Here is a 23,546-nt window from a genome sequence, read left to right on the forward strand (position 1 = left end):
TCTAAGGGATCTTGGATCCTTAAGCAAGGCAGAGTAGATCACTGCATTTGTGTCAAATCCACTTGCTGCTCTGGCTTAGGGAAAAATTCATCATTTCCTTTAAATGTCCAAAATTTTCTTCAGAGGAATAAGGTTACTATCAGAGCTGTCCAAAAAAGTCTTGTTAAAAACTTTTTTTTTCCCCATTGGAAGTTATCTTGAAATTCTTGGCTAAAAATTTCAAGCCCTCACCATCCTTGAGATAAAATGTTTAAGAATCACATTTTAGCTGCCTATTCCATTGCCCTAAGTCCTCATTGTTTCTCTTTCTTACCCATTTCTTTTATTCCCACCTTCTCATTATTTTTTTAAAACTGTCAATAATGGGGAGAAAAAAAAGGAAAAAGTGCTCTCTCACTTCTTATAGCTAGAGACCTTCTAAAGCTGAAGAAATTCTGAAACCATATAAAGTTACAACAGGAATGGTTTTACTTTACATTTGCCATATCAGAGATTTCTTCCCACAAACCCAAGGAATTCTGGAACAGAGGAAGGGTAGAAAATGAAAAAAAAAGTTTAAGAATGAGAATAAACCAAAAAAATAAAGAACAAAGAATTTCTTCCCTAACCTTCCCTGTGACTTAACAGTCACCCATCATCCTGTCTGGCAAGATGGAATAATAGCCAGAGAATGAAAATGTGAAGTATCTAGGTTGTAAGTTGGTTTAGGAATTTTTCTTGGGTTAATCTAGCTTTTTTTTTTTGCCTTTTTTTTTTTTTTTTTTTTCCCCACACTTGAGGTTTTGTATTTTTTTCAATTTTCTTTTCTCCCTTTTCAACCAGCTCTATCCTTCAGACTGCATAATAATTTTTCCTGTTTAATATTTCTCTAGCTCATCTTGCATTTGCTTCCAAAAATAGGCTCAGCACTAATTATTTCTGGTTCTGGGAATAATTAACTCAGACAAGAGCCCTCCCCATACGCAACCTGCCTTGCTCCTGCCCACACATCGCATTGTGTCTACATTTATCACGTCCGAACACAGTTCCACAATCCTTTCTGCAATGAAAATCGTTAGAAGCAGGGTGCCATCCCCTGCCCTGGTATTTTGGTGGTCCTAGGCTCCAAAAACATCCCAAAGCCTCCACCCTGGTGAACTTGTGCCTCTTGGGACACACTACCTTATATAAATATAAGAAGGAAGTCTAGTGGTGGGCAGTTTCCTAGTTACATGCTATTTGTCTTCCGCACCAAGCATCCATTTACCGCTGGTGAGATACGGAGAACGAAGGCTCTGGGGCATTATCAGCCTAAGTCAACACACACTATTAATAATCATTACTTCTGCACTGCCTATTGCTTGGCACCCCCAGCTGGATTAGCTCTGGTTTTTGCATCCCAGCTGCACACATGCTTATTAGCACACCGTCTTTACAACCAATGCAATTACTTGGCAGATTAGTAAATGCTGCATATACGGCAAAAAGACTTTTCTTATCTCGCGAACCATCACAAAACCTCCAGGGCTAGAAAACTGCTAGAAAACAAATAAAGTAATTGTCACGGAGATTAACTAATTTTTTCCTCCATACGTGCTTGAGTGTTTGCTTTTTTTCCGGTTTGCACATGGAATTGCCCCGATTGTTCTGGCAGTACCAGTGCCAGGCACTGTTTTGTATGGTAAGAGGAGCAGCAGGCGAGTGACTGCCTGGGGACAGATCCTATATGCAGGCACAGACATTTAGGGAAGGACCGGAGATAAGTGCATGAGCTCAGATAGTGATGGATGCTACCCCAGAATCGCCAACTCCTGGCTATTTTCAGAACTTGATGGAATAAGTTTGTCTGCTTTTAATTCTGAAGCATAATATTTACGAGTCCTTTAAACTCTCTGAATTAAGAAGGAAAATAGAAAGAAAGGGAAACCTGGAATAAGGACAAAGCAAACAAAAAAGGTTTCCACAGAAGCCTCCTGATACCTCTTAATGTCCCATGCCAGACAGAAAGATAAAAGCTAAAATCTTAACGCTTCCTACTTCCAGCTGCCCAGGGAGGTGGTGGAGTCCCCACCCCTGGAGGTATTTAAGAGACGTGTGGACCTGGCACTAAGGGACATAATTTAGTGATGGGACTCAGTGGGTCAGGTTGATGGTTGGACTTGATGATATTGAAGGTCTTCTCTACCCTAGATCATTCTGTGATTCTGTGGGCAGAAAATCCTGGCTTTGAAACGGGACACCAGGGGTCCCCACTGCTGTGGGTCACTGTGTTTCTGTTGCCCAGTGCCCTGGCTGTCCTGTCTGATGAAGATGGATCCTTGTGAGGCTCAGCAAACAAACATCCACAAGTTTCTGGAAAGCCCCATATCTCCTGGGTACATCGTTTGGGGTCACCAAGCTCCTGACTGGAGTCTGCCTTGTTTTTCTCTTTATAATGCACATTAAGAGATATGGGCTGACCAGGAAGAGGCATGATACGGCTGCTGTTTCTCTCCTCTTGCTTGACAGCCCCACTAGTGGGGAGCTGAAAGGTAGAGGGCCAACCCCAAAACCCCCCAGCTGGTGCAACGATGCACACCAGCATCTTCCCATGGGCTGGTCCCAGATCCCTGTGCCTCAATTTCCACCCTGTAAGATCAGGAAGGCAGGATCTATTTTTATGTTTAGGCAACACACAGAAGGACACTTTAGGGGCAGGAGCCCCCCATGCACTCTGGTTCACTCCCATTCACAGAGCATCAGGCAAATGGGATATGCTGAATGCTGTCTTGAGCTACACACAGCAGGGCAATGATTTTCCTCACTACCCTGACATCTATTTTTAAACTATTGCATATGTTTCCTTTCATTACCAGTCCCACTCATTTGCTTTGAAAGGAGGTTACAAATAAGGAGAAAGCCCCTCGTTAATTAAGTGACTGGATGGGTCCATGCCTTTGGCTGAAGTGATTTATTGCCTCCTCCCTCTCTTAGCAGCCACACAGACTTAAAGGCTGCACGAGGAAGAGCTGCTCAGCTCTGGTTTTGGAACAAACTGGGCAAACACCAGTGTTTAAGAGATGGGATTAACCCAAGCTGTTGGCTCTCTGCCTTTTAACCTCTTGGTTCCTTGGAATTGGAGAATCCCAGAATAGCTGAGGTAGGAAGGGACCTCTGAGGCCCTCTGGTTGAGGCCCCTGCTCAAGCAGGGCCACCCAGAGCTGCTCGCCCAGGACCACATCCAGATCCCTAAGGAGGAGACCCCACAGCCTCCGTGGCACCCTGTGCCAGGGCTCTGTCACCCACACAGTTAAGAAGAGCTGCCTGATGGTCAGGGGGAACCTCGTGTTCCAGTTTGTGCTCACTGCCTCTTGTCCTGGCACTGGACACTGCTGCACAGAGCCTAGCTCTGCCCTCTGTGCACCCTCCCTTCAGGGATTTACACACACTGATGAGATCCCCCCAAGATCCATGCTCCAGGCTGAAGAGCCCCAGCTCACTCAGGCTCCCCCCACAGGAGAGGTGCTCCTTCATCACTTGGTAGCCATGGACACAGACAGAATAAAGGGACTGAGATTTCCTAAAATCTCATTCTACAGGCATAGAAAATTGCAGAAATTACCCCATCTTCTGCTAACCCAAATGATAATGTCTGCCATCCTCAGAGTCAGCCCCAGCAGCTGATGTACAGACAGGTCTCTGGCTGCTTCCAGGGAGAAGGCCAGAAAGTGCCACCAGGAGAAAAACAATATAAAGGAATAACGCAATGGAAAAAAAAAAAAAGTTTTAAACAAGCTTCAACAGCCATCATGGAAGCAGAAAATAAGATCCTGGCCTCCAACAAGGTGTTCAAATGCCTTGGTTCTGCGCATCAGAAGAGCTCAGGCAGGCAACCAGAAGGATGTTATTTGGAGCAGCTTGCTGGCTTTCCCTGGAGTTTAATAATAGCAACTGTATTTATAAGACTAAAATGTTTTTGTTAAAAGGCTAAGTAGTGGTATGTCACGCTAGTCACTTTAATTTAAAATAAATTCTAAAAGTTCTCACTGGAAAGGCTTGCAGCAAACTATAAATACATGCAATATGCAGATGGATTTTTTTGAAAGCAGATTTATTCTTCTTCAGAGACACTAAATTGCACAAGAGCACGGCATTTCTGTGGCACAAATTTCCAGAGGCCCCGGTAGTCAGGATTTCTAAGTGATCTTGCTGCAGTTATGTTCTTTTTAGCCCTTCTGCGTGGAGTAGCCACGAATCCCTGGATTCCCATCGCACGGACAGAACCCGTCCCCAGCTCTGGGAGAAGCCAGTGAAGGATGCATGTGACCCTTTTCATCGCATGCGTCCATCTCCTTCGCAAGCCCAGAATTTTGGATCCCAGTGGCTTCCCCTCTCCTGGTGCTCACAGGGAGCCTCGCAGCGCTGCTGATGGTCTCTCTTTGGCTCCTGAGCACTGCTGGAGCGCGTGATGCCAGACGTGTGCGTTGCCCTAGCAGCAGTCCCACAGCAAAGCAACAGAGCTGCGGCATGGCACGGAGGGCAGAGGTCCTCCACGGCCATGCGGGGCCTCAGCCCCCATCCCTCCAGCACACCCTGGGGATAAGCAGCTCCAAGGCACGCTCCCCTCGAAAGCCCTTTGCCAGGGGCAGCGGTTGTAAAAGACAATGCCAGTGAATTCCTTAGAAGGGGCTGAAGTTAGCCTGCTACCAGATAGCGGGAAATATTTATAATGATCACTTCCAACTGCAGCCTTTCATCTAAAATCTAAACAGAAAGCTGAAATCCCCAGGCCTGTAAGTTGATACCTTGGCTATATATGGTCAAAGAAAAGGATGCTAAGTTCCTAGCAATGAGATCCATTAACCTCTGTTAAAATTAACAAGCCCGCATCGTCAATCAGCTTTGAGGCATGATTGCCACGCGGCGTGCGCGAAGAGCTCTGCTTTCCCGGGGATGTCTCAGCATGCTGTGCTCACCACCATATCTGCAACAGCGCCTGGAAATGCACAGAGACGCCCCCCTGCCTCATGCTGTCCTGAATTATCAAGCTCTATTAACTATTGCAAAGTCATCGGGGGACCCACGGGGCTCTGGAAGAGCAGCGCCGCTGAGCAGAGGCAGGGCATTTTGTACGATGCTCACTCGCAAGGAGTGGTGGTGTTTTTTTTTTTGTTTTTTTTTTCTGGTGCTCAGGTTTGCAGAAACAGGATGGAGGTGTTTCTTGCTGCCCTCCTCTGCTCCTAGCTGAGGCTTTGCTAATGTAACACCCCAGATGTCAGCGTTGTCCTCCCTTCCTTTTGCTGGCAAATTTTTGCCTACCTCCCAGCTTCTAAGCTTAGTGTGACACTGAAAGAGGTGCTGATTTTGGCTTTGCTGTGCCACTGGGAGGGCAAGGCCATCACCTCTTGGGTGAACCACAGGGTAGGGATGTGTGCTCAGGTAGGACTGCAGACACATGGGCTTGAAAACCAGCGTGGCAGACATGGGGGAAGAGAACGGGTCCATAGCCCTTGAAGAATCATTAGCTTTGGCCTGAGATATCAGCAGCTTTCCCCGTCACGCTGCTGAGCCCATGCACTCCATCACAGAGATGGTTTTGTGCTCAGAAGCTGGCACCCCTGCTCTCAGTCCGCTATGTGTAGGCTTCCATCAGCTCACCCATAACGTTAATGGTAAACCAGTCAAGTGGGCTTGCCAGCGTGCATTCGTCTGGAGCTGGAGCCCACGACACTTGGTTCTCATTGAGAGATCAGTGACTGCACAGGGCGTCCCACAAGGCAGCCCGACAGGCAGATGAGCTCCAGTCCCGCCGGGGCAGGCTGCTGCTTTTTCACTGCGGCTGGATGCCTCCCCTGCTACCAATTAACTTCGTGTAACTCCGTTTTGAGAAAACAGCAGTGAACATCTGAATTTCTGAAACAGAGATTATAAAAGAAAATGCATTCTTCCTTTTCTGAGACCTAACATGCTGCCTCAACCTGCTTATTGTTACCGGGCAAACAGCAGCAAATTCATTTCTGCATATGTCCTGCCATATGCGGTGACAAAACCACGAGAACCGTTTCTATTTAAACACAAGCCCTCTTTTGTTTCTCTTTCTGTAACTCATGCTGCATCTCAGCAGAGCACAGTCACAAAACCACCAACCACCCAGGTTTTGCTCTCAATCAATGCCAAAGTGCCGCTAAAATCAACTGGCTTTGCCACAGCAAACGGCGAGCTCACGGGGCAGAAGCAACCATCAAACACGATGAGCCTCTCTGCAGTGACGGCGAGGGAGAAGAGGCTGGCTTGAGAGCTGCAGTTTAAAATAACAATTAAAAAATTAAAAATAAACCACCACAGCTTTTGCTGGTAATGATTATGTGGGATGTATCTCGCAGTGCATATTTGGCCACAGAAACATCTTGAGATGATGAAGGTGAAGACAGTAATTCTGATATGCTGCTTTTTGTCTAGTTCTGAGCATGAGAGTGGAGCTTTGGGGCAGCCCCTTACATCCTCCCCAGGATACTATAGAGGGGTCATGCAGGGTGCAAAGCACCCGACAGTGGCCCCGGGCTGTTCCCAGCTCCTGCAATATGGCAATGTCCCTGTGAGGTTCCCCTGCTTGCTGGGTTCTGCATTTATCCTGGCACCTTGCAGCAGATCTTCCAGGAAACCACCTGGTCAGGGTGCACAGCCTTCAAGTGCTGGCATCTCCGCCGCACCTCGAGACAGACTGTCTGCAAGTCACTTCTTGCTGCTAAAAATACCCATCTTCTATATATCCACAGGTTTGCAGATGGGAGCTTATAGTTTGGCAGCTCCCCTCTCACCTTACCTTGCTTCTCCAGGACGTGGGAGAGGCACAAGGCCATGAAACTCCAAAAACGAGCAAGGGAAATGGGGGTGGAAGGGACAGAGGGGAAGCTGGGTTTGGACACAAGGTCAATAGGAGGAAAAGCAAGAGATGACTATAGGAAGACGGCAGAATAGTGTTTTCCAACCCCAGAGGAGCAAAAATAGGGTTATGGCGTGGTGACACCTTGATGCCTGCTGACCCTTCCCAGCTTCCCCACTTGCTCCAGAGCCATTTTGCTGTCAGATGTGATCTTTTCTGCACTCCTCAGAAGCCTGGTTACCTCTGGTCACCGGTTGAATTAGTAGCTGTTGGATTTTCTCTCTGAAATTTCAGCAGAGAAAACCCGGGGGTTTAGCTACAGGGGAAAGAAAAATCCCCAGGTTTCTCTTCTTTTATACTCAACTAGAGTTTAAAAAATGAGCTGCCTTTGTCTGCAGCTGATAGCGTTGAGATTTCCAAAGAGCTCCTTTGCTGAAGGAGCAGCTGTGGAGCCTACAAATGAGAACAGCCACAAGACAAGCCACAAACCTTCCTGCTTGAAGGCATTTGCAGCCCTGGCAGTCACTGAGCTGGCTGGCCCCTGCCAGGCTGCACCACCCTCACACCTCTTCTGCCAGGGATGGGAATTCATCACCTGCCAGGAGCTGAAACCCTGGCACCCCCATGTACAGGGCAAAGAGCGAGCAGGCTCCTGTTCCCCTGCCGATATGTTCTCCTTCCTCCACTCTGCTCCCAGCTGACAAGATAATGAGGAAGAAGAAGTACAAGCCTGAAAAAAACACATCTCTGGTGAGAGCATTTCAAAAGGCAGCCAGCTTCCAGCAGGCAAGAACTATTTGCCACCACATCAATTACGTACGGAGATGAGAGAAGGTGGTTGACAATGAGGAATTAGATAATGAAAGCTCTGACATAACTCATACCTCCTCCTCCACCACATTTGAACCCCAGCCGGTGTGACTTCACCTCTACAGCGGGACCCTGGCACGGGGCCTGTCCAGCTCAGGAAATTCCTACAAGTCACTGGTGGCCGTGTTGCACTGTGGGTTTCTCCCACTGAAAACAGGAGTAGACATTTTATTTTGCCCCGGTTGTCTTCTCTAAAAACAAACCAAATACCCCCATAAAATCTGTGATTCCTCTTTCTCTAGATTTTTTTTTTTTTTTTTTTTAATGAAAAACAAGTGAGCTGTGATAAGTCTCCAATTTTCCTCGTTTTCACTGAGAAGAGAAATTGTAGTCAGGGACCTCTGAGGAAATACCCACAGTCAAACATTTCCCAGACCCAGTTGTTGTAGGATTGAAAACCTACATGCCTGTACAATGCCTGTCCCCCAGGGACGTAACCGAAATGACCTGTGCAGGCCACCTCGAGCAGCCTCCACACACGTAGCTGTGACATGTTCATGGCTTAGACCAGCTGTGAGATGAAGCCTTTCTTCGCAGGCTATCACTGGCTTTAAAAAACTGATGGCCTCCATCTCAACACGGCCTGCCTGCAGCCAGCAGCCTGATCCCACCGTGAAGAATTAAACCTCACTCAGGTATCACTTGGGCTGCCTGGACACACCAGCAGGCAGAGGAGATCCTCAGAAGACACAAGGTGGGCTTCCCTGGGGGATTTACCAGGCCTGGCAGCGAGAGGAGAGAAATCTCACAGGCGAGGGGAAAGCTCACAACCTGCTCGGTCCCTGCATGCCCGTTTCACGCAGTAGGCTCATACCACCCTACCGCATTAATGCCACACGTCTCTTTCCGTGTTAGCAGTCATTAGTACCGTTGTGCCGGGGAGCTAACTGCTGCCAAATCAAGGCCCCCGCTCACAGCAGCTGGTGCAAAGAGAACATCATTTTTGCTTCATTTTTAATGATCCAAATGCAAGCCTAAAGGTACCCGCGTTCAAATGCGTTAGCAGAGCTCACCAGTTCCCCTCTAATTAGTACATGTGCTGAGGCTCAAGAAGAGATAAACGAATAAAGCTCATGCCACAAACCAAAGGGCTCTGTGCCCTGCTCCCCGCAGCTGCTGGTGGACATCACCACGCTCAGCTCTGGATGCAAAGCAGCTCTGCAACTCCTCCACGCTCCTTTGCAGGATTTTCTGTCACATAACGAGGGTGCTAGAAGCAACTCCCTGCTTGCAAAGAGTTGTTGCACAAGCTGCACGACATAATATATTACCTTTTCAACCTGCTTTTTTTTTTTTTTTTTTTTTTTTCAGAGACGTTGTGATCCTGAAGTGTTATTGCTTTGACTTCTGCCATTTTTTTTTTTTTTGTTTTAAGCATTTGCCTGAAATTCAGACCTTGCTTAAGTTTCCAGAGCCAGTGAATGAAAGTTTGGTTCAAGCCGTAACTTGAATTTTCTGTGAAGCAATAAATTAAAAATAAATAAATAAATCACAACTCCTACTTCAGTTGGTTTCTCCAGACTGCCAAACTAATTTATGCACTTGCAACTTTCCTCAAAAGTGGAGCTTTCTTCCCTAAGTAAATACTATTCGCAAAAATCAGTATTTTTTCCCTGATTTACAGCAAAGTAATTTTAAACCTCTGCTCTCGCTGGGACAGAAGACATTGACACAATCACAAATGTGGAGCTTTTCACGCTACCTGTCTCCTTTCTGTCTCTTACGGGTACATGGATATAGCCACCCACACAAAGTGCGGCTACCTTGGCACCAAAATGCTGATCACTAACAGGACAGTTCAGACCACTTTAGCTCTCCCTTCTCCATGCACCATTTGAAATCGAGTTGGCCTTGACGGTGATTTTTCTTGGCAAGGCCTGAAGAATTCTCTTTTCCTTATTGCTTTTACCGTGGCTGCCTAGTGCCGAGCCAGGGCTCTCCCTGCAAGCACACTGAAGCTGAAACTTGTGCAATACTGGCTCAGTGAATTTAAGACATGGATGTCAAATTCATGCTGTAGCAAGAGCCCAGCAGCTTTTCACAACTAGCCGTCGCAAACACCAGCACCCCAGCCTTGCTCTTGGCTTCAGTGGGACGAGAGGCTTTTGGGCATGAACCCAAACATATTACAGCTCTGCAAGCACTCGCTTGCAGCTGTGGGGGAAGCACTCATACAAATGCGATTTTTCCTTTTTTATCATGTCTTTTCCAGGTCTCTGCTTTGTACCAAGCGTGTGGCAAAGGGTCCAGGTAGGCTGCTGTGGTGCTGCCTTCACCCTGGTGTGGGACACTCCTCTCCTCCACTGTGCACCCGAGACCTGGCCATAGATGGTCCCAGCATGGTATCAGCATGCAATTAGCCTGGCCATGAGGTTACGATGATCAGGGCTGAGAATCAAAGCCGACCTCACCAGCACAGCCTGGCACGGGGGCAATCGATGTCTGCTCTCACAGGTCTCCTCCCTGTGCTGCCAAAGCTCTCCAGCAGCTTCCCAGGATCTCCACTAAAAATGCACTGCTTCAGCAGCGTAACGAGCTCCCCAGGTTAAGTCTTTTACTGACTCCCTGCAAATCACTGAGAGGACAAACTGCTGTTTCAGTTCATTAGCAAGTGCTTTGTAGAAATCTGTTTGTATATTCGCAAGAGACCAAGGCACTCATTCATTCTAGGCCCAGGAAAACTGGCACTGAGGAGCCTCTCACCTTCCCTTTCAGCTCTGCAGGGTGGAGAATAGAGAGCAATTCTCCCCCAAGAAACACAGCAAATTCTCCCCTGGCACAGCAAGGGCCAGACAGGGCTCTCTGGATTCTATTCAGCATTTTTCTTAAAACCCCAACCCTGGGAGCTCTGGGATTCAACAAGAAATTTAATTTTCACCTAAAACACAATGAGTGAAGAACCCCCTGAGGGTTTAGCTCTTGGCACTGCAAAGGAAAACAGCACCAGAAACACTCAGACAAATAAAATAAACCTCATGGCATTGGCATCGCTTGCAGCTCTTGTGAGATTTAAGCAACCAAACCACCAGGGAAGCTGTCTGTGACAGCATTGCAAATGTGACCCACAGGTTCTGCACATGGACCTGGAAGAAACTGGGGATAAAGACCAGGCCAGAGAGAGGAATACCAGGAGACAAGGATGCAGGAAAATGAGCTCAAGGCTTTTGCTTGTGCTTTTCAAACTTACTGCCTTCAGGCACTTTATATTTGCTAATTAAAGCAGGCACCACCTCCTTTCACACCCAAGGCTGAGCTAAAGCCTTTCTTAAGGGTTTGTACGTAGTTGCTGAGGGAGAGGATTTTTAGAAAACTTCAGGTTGCCTCTGCAGTTCTCTGCTAGATGATACAGATCCATCCAAGCTTTCCGTTCTCATCTTTTTTTACTACATTAATACCCAGAAGCACCTTTGGGATAAAAGCTACTCTTGACGCCCACAAAGCTTGCAGGCTCTGCTAGCCCAGAGCACAACAAAAAACATCTGAACACAAGGCAGGCACTTTGCAGGGAATGCAAACTGCCTTCCTAGCATGGAGAGGGCAAGGTAAAGGATCAGAGGTCAGGGGCTATTTGTGCTCTGAAGGCGAAGGAGCAGGGAGGGGAAGGAGCTGTGTTAGTGGCTAGAGCAAACTCGTGGGAAAATAACCTCAGAGAACCTTGTAGAACTGTGGAGCAAAGGGGAACATCGGCATGGAGCTCCCTGGAGATGCCAGGAGGCCCTGGCTGGCAGGCACAGGGGCAGGAGCTTTGTCTCCTGCAGTTTGGTTTCTCCTGGGCATTTGGAGAAAAGGCCACAAAGGCTGTTTCTCTGCCTCAGGCCAAGTATACCTGTGATCTTCTCCAATTTCCATTATGTTTTTAGAATAGCCTTGTCTCCTCTTCATCACGTTTCCATTGCTCAGTGTTTAGGTGTCAGAGGAGCAGAGCAATCCCCACATTTAGCCCCCCAAAGGGATCAGGTTCCCATTACCCGCTATGGCAAAGGGAGGACGCCAAGCAGAAATAAGGAGCTGGTATCCCAGTGGAATTTTCCAAGGTCTTCTAATCAGATATGCTGGCCAGGTGAAGTTTCAAATGCATAGCCCCTCATCCACCACCACCACCTTCAGATCTGTTCATTAGCACCTTCGGGAGGGCTCTCCAAGACCGCCAGTTCTCAGGGGGCTGACACGCGGTGCTTTAATTGTATATAATTAAATACTGCTCCCTTATCTAGATTTCAAAGTTGGCTGTTGGGGCTTCAGCACCAACGCTCTCTTTCCTGCTAATTAGCTTCCTTAATCCGTGCAGCCTTGCTTCTTCCCCCACGGGGACGGGGCTCTCCTGCAGGGAAGCCTGGATTGCAACTAATTATTAGCAAAGGAGAGAGCTGGCAGGTGAGCACCGGCCCTGTCCCAGATAGTTGTTGTGAGCAATGAGCCCAGATGGGGTGGCCACAGGGAAGCTCTGAAGGTTGCGTGTGTGTGGACGTGTTCGGTCTTTGCTCCATCTGTAGGTTGCTTTGCATGTTACCCCACCACCCGTTTGCAGCAGAAGACCACACAGGACGGAAGCCACCTGCCTGAAGTGCAGCTCACACCATGGTTGCTTTTGCCTGGCTATCACAGAAAAACAGGATAGAGAGAGAGTTCCCAAGACCTCGTCTGACCCAATCCTGTCCTAAAAGAGACAACACGCTGAGCATCTCCAGTAAATCTTCAACCAGTGCCTCTACGTTGACCTCTGCTGTTGACAGAGGTTACCCACTCCCCCAAGCCACGCCTGGGTGGACCCATATGTACTTGGAGGAAATTCCTTCCTGTCTGATTTGAATCGCCTCCACTGCTGCCTTAAGACCCTGCAGACATGGATTGCCCTTTACATAGCTCAAGGCTTAGCTCTTCCCTAGGCTGCCGTCTAAATTAAACAGTCTGAGTTCTCGCAGCCTCTCTCTGTGGGTCACATTTCTCAGACCACCAGTCATTTTCTGCACTTTCCTCTGGACTCTCCCCAGCTTCTTCTGGAGTTGGTGAATATCTCCGGGATGACGTCGGCCTCATTCATTGCAAAAGCATGACATGGTGAGCTCAGATTTGGCTGCTGGGTCACGATGGCAGCCCCTGCCTCAGTCACTCCCCTCCCACTTAAATTTGTGCTTGGGGCAGTTCTTGCACAAGCGCTTGTCTTCGCAGCATCCTGCTTCCTCTCAGCCCATCTCTCTAAATCCCCATGCTGGCTTTGATAATGCTTCCAACCTGTCCACGCCACCTGCACACTTCAACAACAAACTTTTCCTTTCTGTTCCCAACAAGCTCCAGTTCAGGACGAGCACCTGCTGAACACCTTTTCACTCCCATCCAGTGCCACGTTTCTCTTTTCAGGCAGGTTTGACCCCATCACCCCAGTGGCCCATTTAGCCAGCACTTCCTCCCAGCAGCACTAAGCTAGGCAACATGAAAAGCCCTTCTGAAGCTGAGTTACGTGACAACAGCTGCTTCTTCTGCACCCAAAAACCTGGCATAAAAGGAAATTAGGTTGGCTTGATAAGATTTGTTCTTGACAAATCTCTGCTGGCTGTTATTCATCTCCTCGTTATCTTCAAGGTACTTACAAATAATGTGTTGATTTATTCGAAGCTCCTCCAGGTACAGAAGCAGACATAATCTGGCTGAACTGCTGCTGAAGGCAGCTCTGGAGCTTGCCCGCAGATCTCATCTCTCACCCAGGAAAACTTTCAAGGGGACAGTGAGCAGCTCTCCCTTGGGCATTCCCCTACCAACATGAGGCTCAATGTCATTATCCACACTTGCTCTGGGGACAGGTGAGTTAAATTATCTCCATCCTCCACCTGTAGGCTTCCTGGAGGTTGTCTCCTGATGCCTCCATGAGCACAGACTGAAGCACATCCAAGGAGAATTATGCTTCTCAGTGGGGTGTGATGTTCAGCTCCCTTTCCCTTCTCCCTCTGCACTAAGGTGTGGGCAGGACATCTTCTCCTCTAATTCTTGGCCGGCTCCTGCCCAACCTGACTCCAACCTGACACACCCACGCTGCTCCGTTACACTCTTCCCTGCTCAGCCGACCTATTTTCTGTGGTTTTTATTTTTTTGGTATGATTCTTTCCACGTTCCAGGTCACTGGAGAGCTCGTGAGTCAGGTAAATCTCCCGTTACACTTCCCTCCCTTTCCCCTGTGGTAGGATCATTTGTGCCTGGGCCATTAATACTGACTTTGTTTATATTATTCTTTCCCTGTGTAGGAGTGATAGCTTATCCCCCTAGGTCCCATCACACATCCAGTCACTAAGGAGGAACATAAATTTCAACAAGCAGGCCTGAAGTGTGAATGCAGATCTACTGAACTAAGCGAATGCAAAGCCCTCTGCAGGCTCTGGTGCCAGGCGAGCCCTGCTCCCCACCTGCACGAGCCAAAGACATCTCATCTCAGATCTTCATTGTTCCCAATGAAACCAGTGCATCTTGGAGCACAGCATCTGCAGTCTCCAGGCACGTTTCTTGCCCTTATCTCTTGTGTGCTCAGGGGGCAAGTGCTGGGGAGAAAGGGCAGGCATAAACCGAAGGGCTGAGAGCATCTGCACTGGGAGGACATCCTCTGGAAAGGGCTTTGCTCTGATGGCGGGGATTCCAGTCCATGCCCTGGTTCTTCATCAGGGCTCTGTTTCCCACTGCCAGGCGCATTTAATTGTCGCTCGGATTGTGTAGGAAGGCATCCAGACACTATGGAAATGGAGCCATATAGGGACTGGATGGCGGAGGCACATGCTGGTCACCCTCTCACTTGCACAGCAGTGGGAATACTTTTTCCCTTACACGAGGATATTTTTAAAGCGGAGAATGCCGTTATTATTTGTTGTCGCCCAGCATCCAGCATCGCCATTCTTGGAAGCCAGCACAGTGCCACCAATGTCAGTGTCAGAAATGTTATTAGCAGACTTTTTGATATCTCCCCAGATGCCCTCAGGCTCAGTGGTGTTTGATGTGGAGAGGGCTGACCTTCACTGCAACCATGCCCGTGACAAAACAGAGAGAATACCCACCACTTCCAACGCAGAGAGACCTTCACCAACACTGTGGCTGTGAAAGACTAACCTTTAGTCAAAGCTCCTGACCTGGCAGTGCTGTAGAGATAAGATGGTTCAGCAAGACCAGGCTGGGGGTCTGTTTCTGACTTGGTTGCTTGTCTGCAGGTCCAGCTTCTCCACTTCGCTTGGCTTCAGATGGTGGCAGGTGCTTCTCTGCCCATCTGCACAAACACTTGGATGTGGTCAGCTGTCTGCTTTTTGTTCTGTCAGTCTTGCTTTAAGCCCACAAACCAATTAAGTGCCGCCCACTGAGGTCAGACCTGGAGGCAAGGTATCAGAGGGAAGAAGGCCGATTCCCAAGCACAACTTGAACTCAGAGCTTGTGTTGGGGTCCTGCACACTTTTTTGGGTTGCATTTACCTCTCGTTGCTCGAGGACTTGCCATGTGTGCACAGGAGGGAGAGGGATGGGTCCCTGCTCTGTCAATAAAACCTGCATGCCACAGCTGGTGCAGTGCCACTGCCAGCAGCACTCAGGCATGTGCCAGGGAAGGAAAGGAGACTGCAGAGAGGGACGGGGCTTCTCCTGCCCCCTGCTCTCACCTCCCCAGCAAGGTGCTAAGGAGCTGTGCTGTTCTCCAGGATAACTCTTTCCCACGCCAACAGGTTTTGGTAGGATTGCTGCTTTAATTTCTTAAAACAAGCCTAGATCCTGCGTTTTATAAATTACTACAATGCATTTAATAGGTAGCCTTTTCATAAAGGAGCACAGCGGATGTGTACGCAAGCCCTGATGAAGCTAATAACTGCCTCTCAATGGCTTTCGGAGAGTTATTACATATTTAAGATCCAAGCTCCCTTAATCAACCACAGAGATGCAGCTGGCAGCGGTAAATTGCCAACAACAGCTCATTACAAATAAGGAAACATTGTTTTTTCAAGGACAAAAACCGTATCAGTTCTACAGCTAACCACTCCTGTCCTCACCCCTCTTCCTCCATGTTCCCCCAAGTGACGTGCTGGCACAACTTGCTTCATCCAGTAACACAGCCTTGCTGCCTAATCCCCTCCACAGGGGACGCCATCAAATCAAGTTCCTAGATCTCATGCACACGCAGAATGACTTATTTGGGCAAGCAGCACAGACTGCATCCCGCGCTCACCCTCCCCAGGCAAGCCACAGGCAGGGCTTGTCCTACAAGGCTGTGATGTCTTGCTGCAGGAGCACACCCACTGGCTTTACTCTGGGGAGGACCAGATCAGCTCTTAAGACACATAGAGACACAGTTCTGAGAAAGTACATTGCAGGCTTGAGACGTGGGAATGTTTTTTTTTTTATCAGCCCGTGCATATACACATGATGTCCACATCACTCCATGCCTGGCCTGCATGCAAAGGACAATAGTGAGAGCAAGCCAGGTCCAAACGTGGCCATCCAGTGTGCAGCTGGAGGCTCACATGCACATGCAATTTCCAAGCTCAGACGTTTAGTGGTTCTCCTGAGGCATCCGAAGAACTGAAATCCAGCACCCAGCCCTGTACATCACAGGGTTTCGGATGCAGGCAGCATCTCCCTGTTGCTTGAGGCCCCAAGCAACATTTCTTTCTTGGTCTTTTCTGTGATGCACAGTAAGACGAGTTGCCACCCTCAGGGATTTTCCATCCTCAGACCAGACCAGGCTTCCTAACTGATGAAGCTGTAGGTAGTGTGGGCACTCACATTTTCATCTTGTGGTAGTGAATTTCCTTTTTTTTTTTTTTTTTTTTTTTTTCCATGCCAAACACCCTAGCCCCAAACTGCTTTGCTTTTCTGCTTGATGTTGGAAGGCTCAGACTGCCCTAAACACAACAGGAAGCCAAAATTCAGGTCAATCCCCCTGAAGAAAATATTTCAGGCCTGTTTGATTTCTTCCTCTTGCATTGAGGTATCAATCCATAAGGTACAAAGCAGTGAACACCACAGCGTGGGGTCACCATTTGTGGTTATTCTTCAGTTATGCACCCAAGAATTAGCCTTTAAGCACTTGCAGGCGGCTGGGTGCAGGGGAAGGCCTTATCTCCCTGGATGCAACTGAGACAAGAGCACAGCAGTTTAAAAGAGACACCCATGGGTGGAAGACATTAAGACTAATTAAGAAAGTTTAGGAGTGTCCAGGAAAGACTAAACATTGTGTGAACAGAGAGGAGAAATAGAAGTGAGAGCACACCCCATTACAGCTGCACCTTTCCCTCCTGGGACAACCAGCTCTTGGTGGAAGGGGAATGCTTGCTTGCTTCACCTTCAGCCTAGTTTACACCAGTCTCTCTGCCACATTGGGATGCTCCCCTCTCCTCCACCGAGTCCTAATACAAGGCTGGCTGTGCTGGAGGTTTCATTTTTCCTTTGAAGCTGCAAGCCATGGATGCAAAACAGAGCTAGAGAGGTCCCAGGGCTGAGTCAGGATTTTATTTTTTGCTATTTCTGTAGAAATACCTCACCCAACTTCTTCTGGAAAAGAAAAAGGGAACTTAAAAAAGCAGTACTGCTTGGTTCCCCCCGCCACAATCTATATTTATTGACATCGACATTTTTAAAGAGCTCTTGGGAGGGAGGCTGTGTGATCTCCAGGGACATTTTCCATAAAAAACATACGATTTAGCTGGTGTTTGTGTCACTGCTAGCATTTGACTCCTAGAACTATGCTTCCTGAGAAATGCCAAAGCTGGCTCGGACGAGTCATATATGGCGGGCCAACAATTTCACTCCCTGAGCCTGCAGCAGACACCTTGTATAAAAACAGCTAAACTATGTGTTTTATGTATTAATACAGCAAGATGGATTAACATAAGATTGACGATGCATTTACAAGTGTAACCTTATAGGTGAAGTAACAATACAATTTGTTAGCTGTATGATTTTACATAACACCTTCCTCACTGACTTTTTAATGCAGTAAAAACTTTGGTGCTCGTGGTGTGTGGGGGCAGACATCCAGAGTGCAGGTTGTAATAGCTCGCTAGCTGCGATGTCAGCTCGAGGGAAGCTGCTATTTCTTGACCACGAAAGAACACACAGTTTTCATACCTCTTTGCAGTCATCTCTGTAAGAGATGCACCTCCTGATGTTTCAAGACAGCAAGGAGAAGAGATACCATCAGCTGGGGTAAAGATTGCTTCCTCCTCCAAGACAGGAGGATGGACTCCTTTTGAGCTATTTGGTGTTCAATCAGGAGACAAAAACACACTGGCCAGACAAACCACTGACCTCTTTTATGATTACGACACCTGGGGCAGATGGGTGGGCAGGAAGCACCTGTAACATCTTAGTAGTTCATCATCTCATCAAGAAATCTGTAATCATTAACAGAGATGCAAGGCAAAGCCAGAATCACCTTGCTAAGGATGGTCCCAGAGGAGAGGGTCTCTCTTAAACTTACATTGTAGCACCTATGGATGTCTTGGAGCCCCAGGTGCCTGTGCAGCATCACCAAGATGCTGACCTTGTTGGGACACAATTTGGATATCTATAGCTTTCCCACATAGCTGTCAGGATAGAGTATTCCACAGGGGGACCAACATCTTCTCCACTGTACATCTCTGTTTGGACATCTCTTCAGCACTTACATTGCTATTTTGTGTATTCTGGGAAAGGAGACATCAACAGATTGATTGCAAAATGGGAAACTCTCTCTGGACTCTGTGAACAAATAGCATGTTATGTAATTGGGCCTTTTAGGAAGTGGAGGAAGGTCTCCAGAAGATCGGTGTCCTCCCAGCAGTTCCTAATTTTACTGGTCTTACCAGCAAACAAGCCCTCTAATAATAGAGACTTGCACAGTTTTATTTCATCTTTCTGTCCTCCTGCACTTGCCCTACCTTCATTGTTAGAGTCCCAGAGAAACATATCTTGCTCAATTTTATAGAGCTGATCAATACAGCCTAGAATGGCAGAGCTGAAGAGGCACTGAAGACCTTTAGAAAGGGCAGCAAGGCAATCTCTTGGCCACCACAGCATGGGAAATATTGAAGTTTTAGAACTTTATTGAGTCAAATATGCTGCAGAATTGCACAATTCTACATAGCTAAGATTTAGCTGAAGCACAACACTAACAATGACGTGGCAAACAGGCTTTAACTCTATAGTCCACATATTGTGCTAGCACATCTTTATTCCTATCAGGAACAGGAGGCAGTTGCAGGGAGGCAAGTAAGGATGCCCCTAAGCAGCACCTCAGCTTCAGGACCATGTTGCCTTTGTGCTGCAGGGCTGTCCTGAACTTGCACCCAGGCAGACATGGACTTGTGGGAACTCTTCTGCAAGTCAGCCCACACCATCCGACACCTGAACAGGGTCTGTAGCAGGTACCTATTAGATGGGTGCCTACTACCTGCCGGACACGTGGGCAGATGGCAAATTGTAAAATCACTGCCATTCTTCTCCCAAAGTACTAAGGCATGTGTGTGTCTTCTCCCACCTGAATCAAACAAGCCCCTTGGTAAGCGCATGGTCCTGCAGCTGCCACCTCCTCTCACTCCATCCACCGAGCTCTCTTCTGCTCCAGGCTGCCAAGTCCTAAAGTGCACGCTGGTGCTTCCCACGTACTGTCCCTCCCTTCCAGCAGTACCAGGGGGAGATGGTGTAAAGACAGTAGAGATATGATGGCAATGCCCTGGCATCTGCACGCAAAAAACCATGCTCAGTTTTCTAAGAAAGCTGTTTTCCCCATATCTCGCTTGGCGTGCACATGCAGATAGCCGGCTAGAAAAGCAAGGGAGAGGCTTGCAGCGGGGAGAGCACACCAGCACTCCCCGAGAGGCCAGGGCCCAGCCCTGACAGGATGTGGCCAGCCCACTTCCAGCACACCCCCTGCTTACTACACTGCTGACAAACATTGACAGCAAAGAGTTCAGTGGAGGAAAGTCCACCAGCAGCAGCACGGCGGGACCCGGCGCCGTGCTGGCAGAGGGAAAGCAGCGCCGCCGCACAGCCCAGCCCCACATCAGATATCTCAGATATCTCAGCAAGAGTGCTGGCTGCAGGACAAGGGGGAAGCCCAAGCCCCACTGAGTACTGCCTCAAAGCCACGTAATCACGTCACATCTCGGGGGAACTGAAATCAAACATCAAGGTCTTCCTGACGGCAGCCCAGTTTTGCTAGCAGTGAGTGACCTGGTTAAAAAGTAAAGAGCCTTCGGGGGATGTCCTTATAGCCTAGTTCATTGCAACTCTACAGATACCTTCCTGCTTCCCTCACAAGGAAAAAAAAAATCAAATCAAATCAAATAACTGAGTTCCTGTCTACTACAGTTATCGTTCAGGAGTGCAGACCAGGAATAATAGCACATTGTGTGCTCTTGACCCTAGCAAGAGCAACATGCACGTTCTGGTCTCCAAAATGCCGGAGCTATGAAGTTCTTGCTCAATTATTTCTGAGAATCTGAAGCACTGAGTGGTCTAATACCCTGCCTAAGAATTACATCTTGCTGCTTCCAGGAGTTTTGTGTTTCTCCCTGTTCACGTGGAGCAGGTACAGATAACGGAAGGAACATCAGGTCCACTCTCCACCCCCATCTTTGGTTTGCTCTGGCTCCTGAGAGACCAGCTGTAAAAGATGCAACAGCCAAGCCACCTTTTAGGTCTCTTGACACAGAGTGACCTTTATCAGGGACTGCTCCAAGTCCTACTCAGCGTTTTTTTGCTACCAAGTCTACAGCTGGCAGGGCCTGGTCTGTAGGCACAGACCTCACTGCAGGAAGAGCCTGAGGCTGAAGCAACACAAGTCCCAGCTTTTGCTCTTTCAGAGCCACAACTGAGCAAGAAAATATCTTTAAAACATAGCCAAGGATATATGTTTTTAACTGTGATTTACTGGGCTGATTGACATTCTCCACATAATGTGATAAACAAAGCTACAGCACAGTTTTTCCACCTGCTGCCTAGCAATACTCAGGACTAGCCTCCAACAGCTTTCATCCCCCCCTTTTTTAAATTATTATTATTTTTTATTTACAAACAGACAGACATGGCTCTACTTCCATTCTAACCATGAAGTTTCTTTGCATGACAATAGTTTATCAGGGCATGCATTAGAAAGTCACCCAGGACCTTAGAAAAGGAGAAGGAAGAGGCGGCTTTCTCCAAAGCCAACTGAAAGCGAGTATCAGTGGAACAGACTGCGTTCCAGTCCCAAGTGAGCTCAGTCAAGGGGAAGTGGTTACCACAATTCACACACTTGATTTAGACAGGTGACTGCCTGGGGATGGAGGTAACAGCCAGCTCAGTGGTGTTCTCTCCTACGCTGTAGAGCCAAGGCTACAGAGATCTGCTCAGGTCCTGGGTAGAAGGTGGGAGGCTGGCCTCACAAACCAGTCCCATCTCCCAGCTGCTGGAAGGGTGGAGTGCCCCCGAGCAGCTGCCACTCTCTGATCTGCTAACAAGGCAGGAACACAGCATTTCAGGCTCCCTAAAGCACACAAGACCATTCACAGCTTGCTGCTACTCACTGGCACCCACACACCTCCAGTGCAGCTCTGGTAGCCATGTACATTTAATTTCAGGACAATGACAGACTGGAAGTAACAAATGAAAGCTTCACTTACACTATCTCATCGTTCTGGAATTCCAGCTCCCCGCAGGTGTCTTCAAAGTCCTCTCCTCCACCTTTGGCTGAGCCTTCAATGGTTTTATAGGGCACAATAACATTTCCTCGTGCGCCGGAGGTTCGCAACACTTTCACTTCCATGGTCCCCACGCTCTCGCTGACATGTGTTACTGGTTCCTCAAAGGTGAAGATGCCAGCATGGTCATCGTCAAAGATGGTGACAGTGGCAGTAGACGGTGAGCCCAGGCAGGCAAGCGTTGAGACACGAGTGGCCTCAAGAATGCCCTCATCTGAGGCCTCAGTGCTCACGCGGACATTGCTGAGATGGACCAGGAAATTCTCATCCTCCTCAAATATGTCATCATCGATTATGCCAACACGGATCTCCTTCTGGGTCTCTCCAGGCTTGAAGACCACAGTCCCTTCAGTGAATTCATAGTCAGAGCCAGCATTGGCTGTCCCATCCTCTGTCCTGAAGTCAACGTACACCGTGTTGGTCAAGTCGCCGCCCCGGCGAATGATGGTCAGGGCGACGGTGCCACAGTTCTCCAGACACTGGTAGGTGCCTTGCTCAAAGTAGAGCTTGCTGATGGGATCGTTTTCTGCCACCTCACTGTTGACCTCATGCATGCTGACAGCTTTGCGGGCCTGGTCTGCAGCATGTCTCTTCAAGATGTTGCCAGCTCCAGTCATGAGCCGAGTGGCCTGGATGCGGTAAAAGGCCCTGCTCTTCTGCTGCTGACTTAGGACCTGGTAGTTGGCCAACTCTATAAGCTGCTCAATTTCCTTGTCGGGATGTTTTTGTTTCAGCTCTTTCAGGATCCGAGCCATTTCTCTCCTGGCTTCCTCATCATCCTGGTCTTTTTCATCCACCTCCAACACCAGTGTCCCATCCAAAAAGTTCTCCACATGAGAATTAGCAACCTTTCCGTCCATCTCAATATCAGCTTTGGAGGAGGGCCGGTCACCCTCATGCTCAATAATCATGCCTCTCTGCTTGCCAGCTCGATATTTCTTGTAGACATACTTGTAAAATAAAAGTCTCCTGTCAGCTATCCAGGCAAACACCACACAGATAGGGAAGAAGAAGAAGGTGAGCAAGCCTTCCCAAACCTCCACAACACCAGGAGAAGACACAGATAAAATAATGTAAAGCCAAGTGTAGGCAAAGATGCTCCAGGCTGCTGTAACAAAAAACACTCGCAAGTGCTTGATCTTCCTTATCTCTCCATCCGGAACAACATAAACACAGATTGCAATGATGACAAACATGTTAAATGCAGCACTTCCAACAATTGTGCTTGGCCCCAAGTCCCCTGCTGTGAAGCCGTGACCACACACTTCGATAACAGACAGAAGGATCTCGGGAGCGGATGAGCCCAAGGCCATCAACGTGAGGTTGGAAACGGTCTCATTCCAGATCCTCACTGTGGTTTTGCTGGTCTCGCCGTTGGGCTTCTTGATGGTTATTTCCCGCTCTTGGGATGTAATGACTTCGATGGAGGACATGAAACGGTCGGCTATGATGGATACTCCCAGGAACATGTACACCATCGCTACAAAATACACTGTTGCCCGAGCTATTTTGTCACCGAACGAGGGGTCTTGGGGTTCCCATATTGGTAAAATCACACCCTTTTTGCAGATGTACGAGCCCGTGCACTCCTCAGACTTGTTTGCAGGCACTTCACTGGGGCTTTCTGCATATATGCCTTCTGCATGGACGAGCAGCACCACCACAACACTCAGGAGTTGGAAATTCACCAGGAAGGTGGGTGGGTGAGTTGCTTGCGACATGGCCGCTTCCACCGAGCAGGTCCCAAATGTCCTCAACCTGCAGAGACAAAAGGAAAGATGCACTGAGGCTGGCCAGAGACAACAGATCTTCTTTTCCACCCAATTTATTTCTCACCTTTCCCAAATGTATAATCAAATTACCCTGTTCCTCAAGAAGACCCATCTAATGAGCCCTAACTGTGTTATGACCACTGCAGATTTCCACGTACAAATCTTTAGTTCAGCTATCCGAGCAAGGACTGAGTCAGATGACACCAGTGGGCTAGCACCTACCCCTTTCAGCTACACAGATGTTTAATGCCATTTTCTCTCTCTTTGCTGAAAGCTTATTTCTTCAGTTGTATTTTCCTGTTTCTCATCTAATTAAAACTCGTTATTTTGCTTCATGGCTGGCAGAAGTGTTTCATGTTTCAAAATGATGGAGCACTCCTGCACTGGA

At 48.2% G+C, this 23,546-nt stretch overlaps 1 protein-coding gene across 1 annotated transcript in view; it reads right to left on the bottom strand.

Moving 5' to 3' along the window:
- Positions 1-23,122, bottom strand: part of SLC8A1 (solute carrier family 8 member A1) — a gene marked incomplete at its 3' end in the record, with an annotated part of 72,658 nt that extends 49,536 nt beyond the window's left edge. The window contains exon 1 of the mRNA XM_084285190.1: positions 21,309-23,122. Coding sequence (XP_084141316.1) covers positions 21,309-23,107 — 1,799 coding nt within the window. The 5' untranslated portion in view covers positions 23,108-23,122. The remainder of the gene's footprint in view (positions 1-21,308) is intronic.
- Positions 23,123-23,546: the final 424 nt, after the last annotated feature.

The sequence above is a fragment of the Netta rufina genome, assembly GCF_964035555.1.
Source record: "Netta rufina genome assembly, chromosome: 3".
Lineage (NCBI taxonomy): Eukaryota > Metazoa > Chordata > Aves > Anseriformes > Anatidae > Netta > Netta rufina.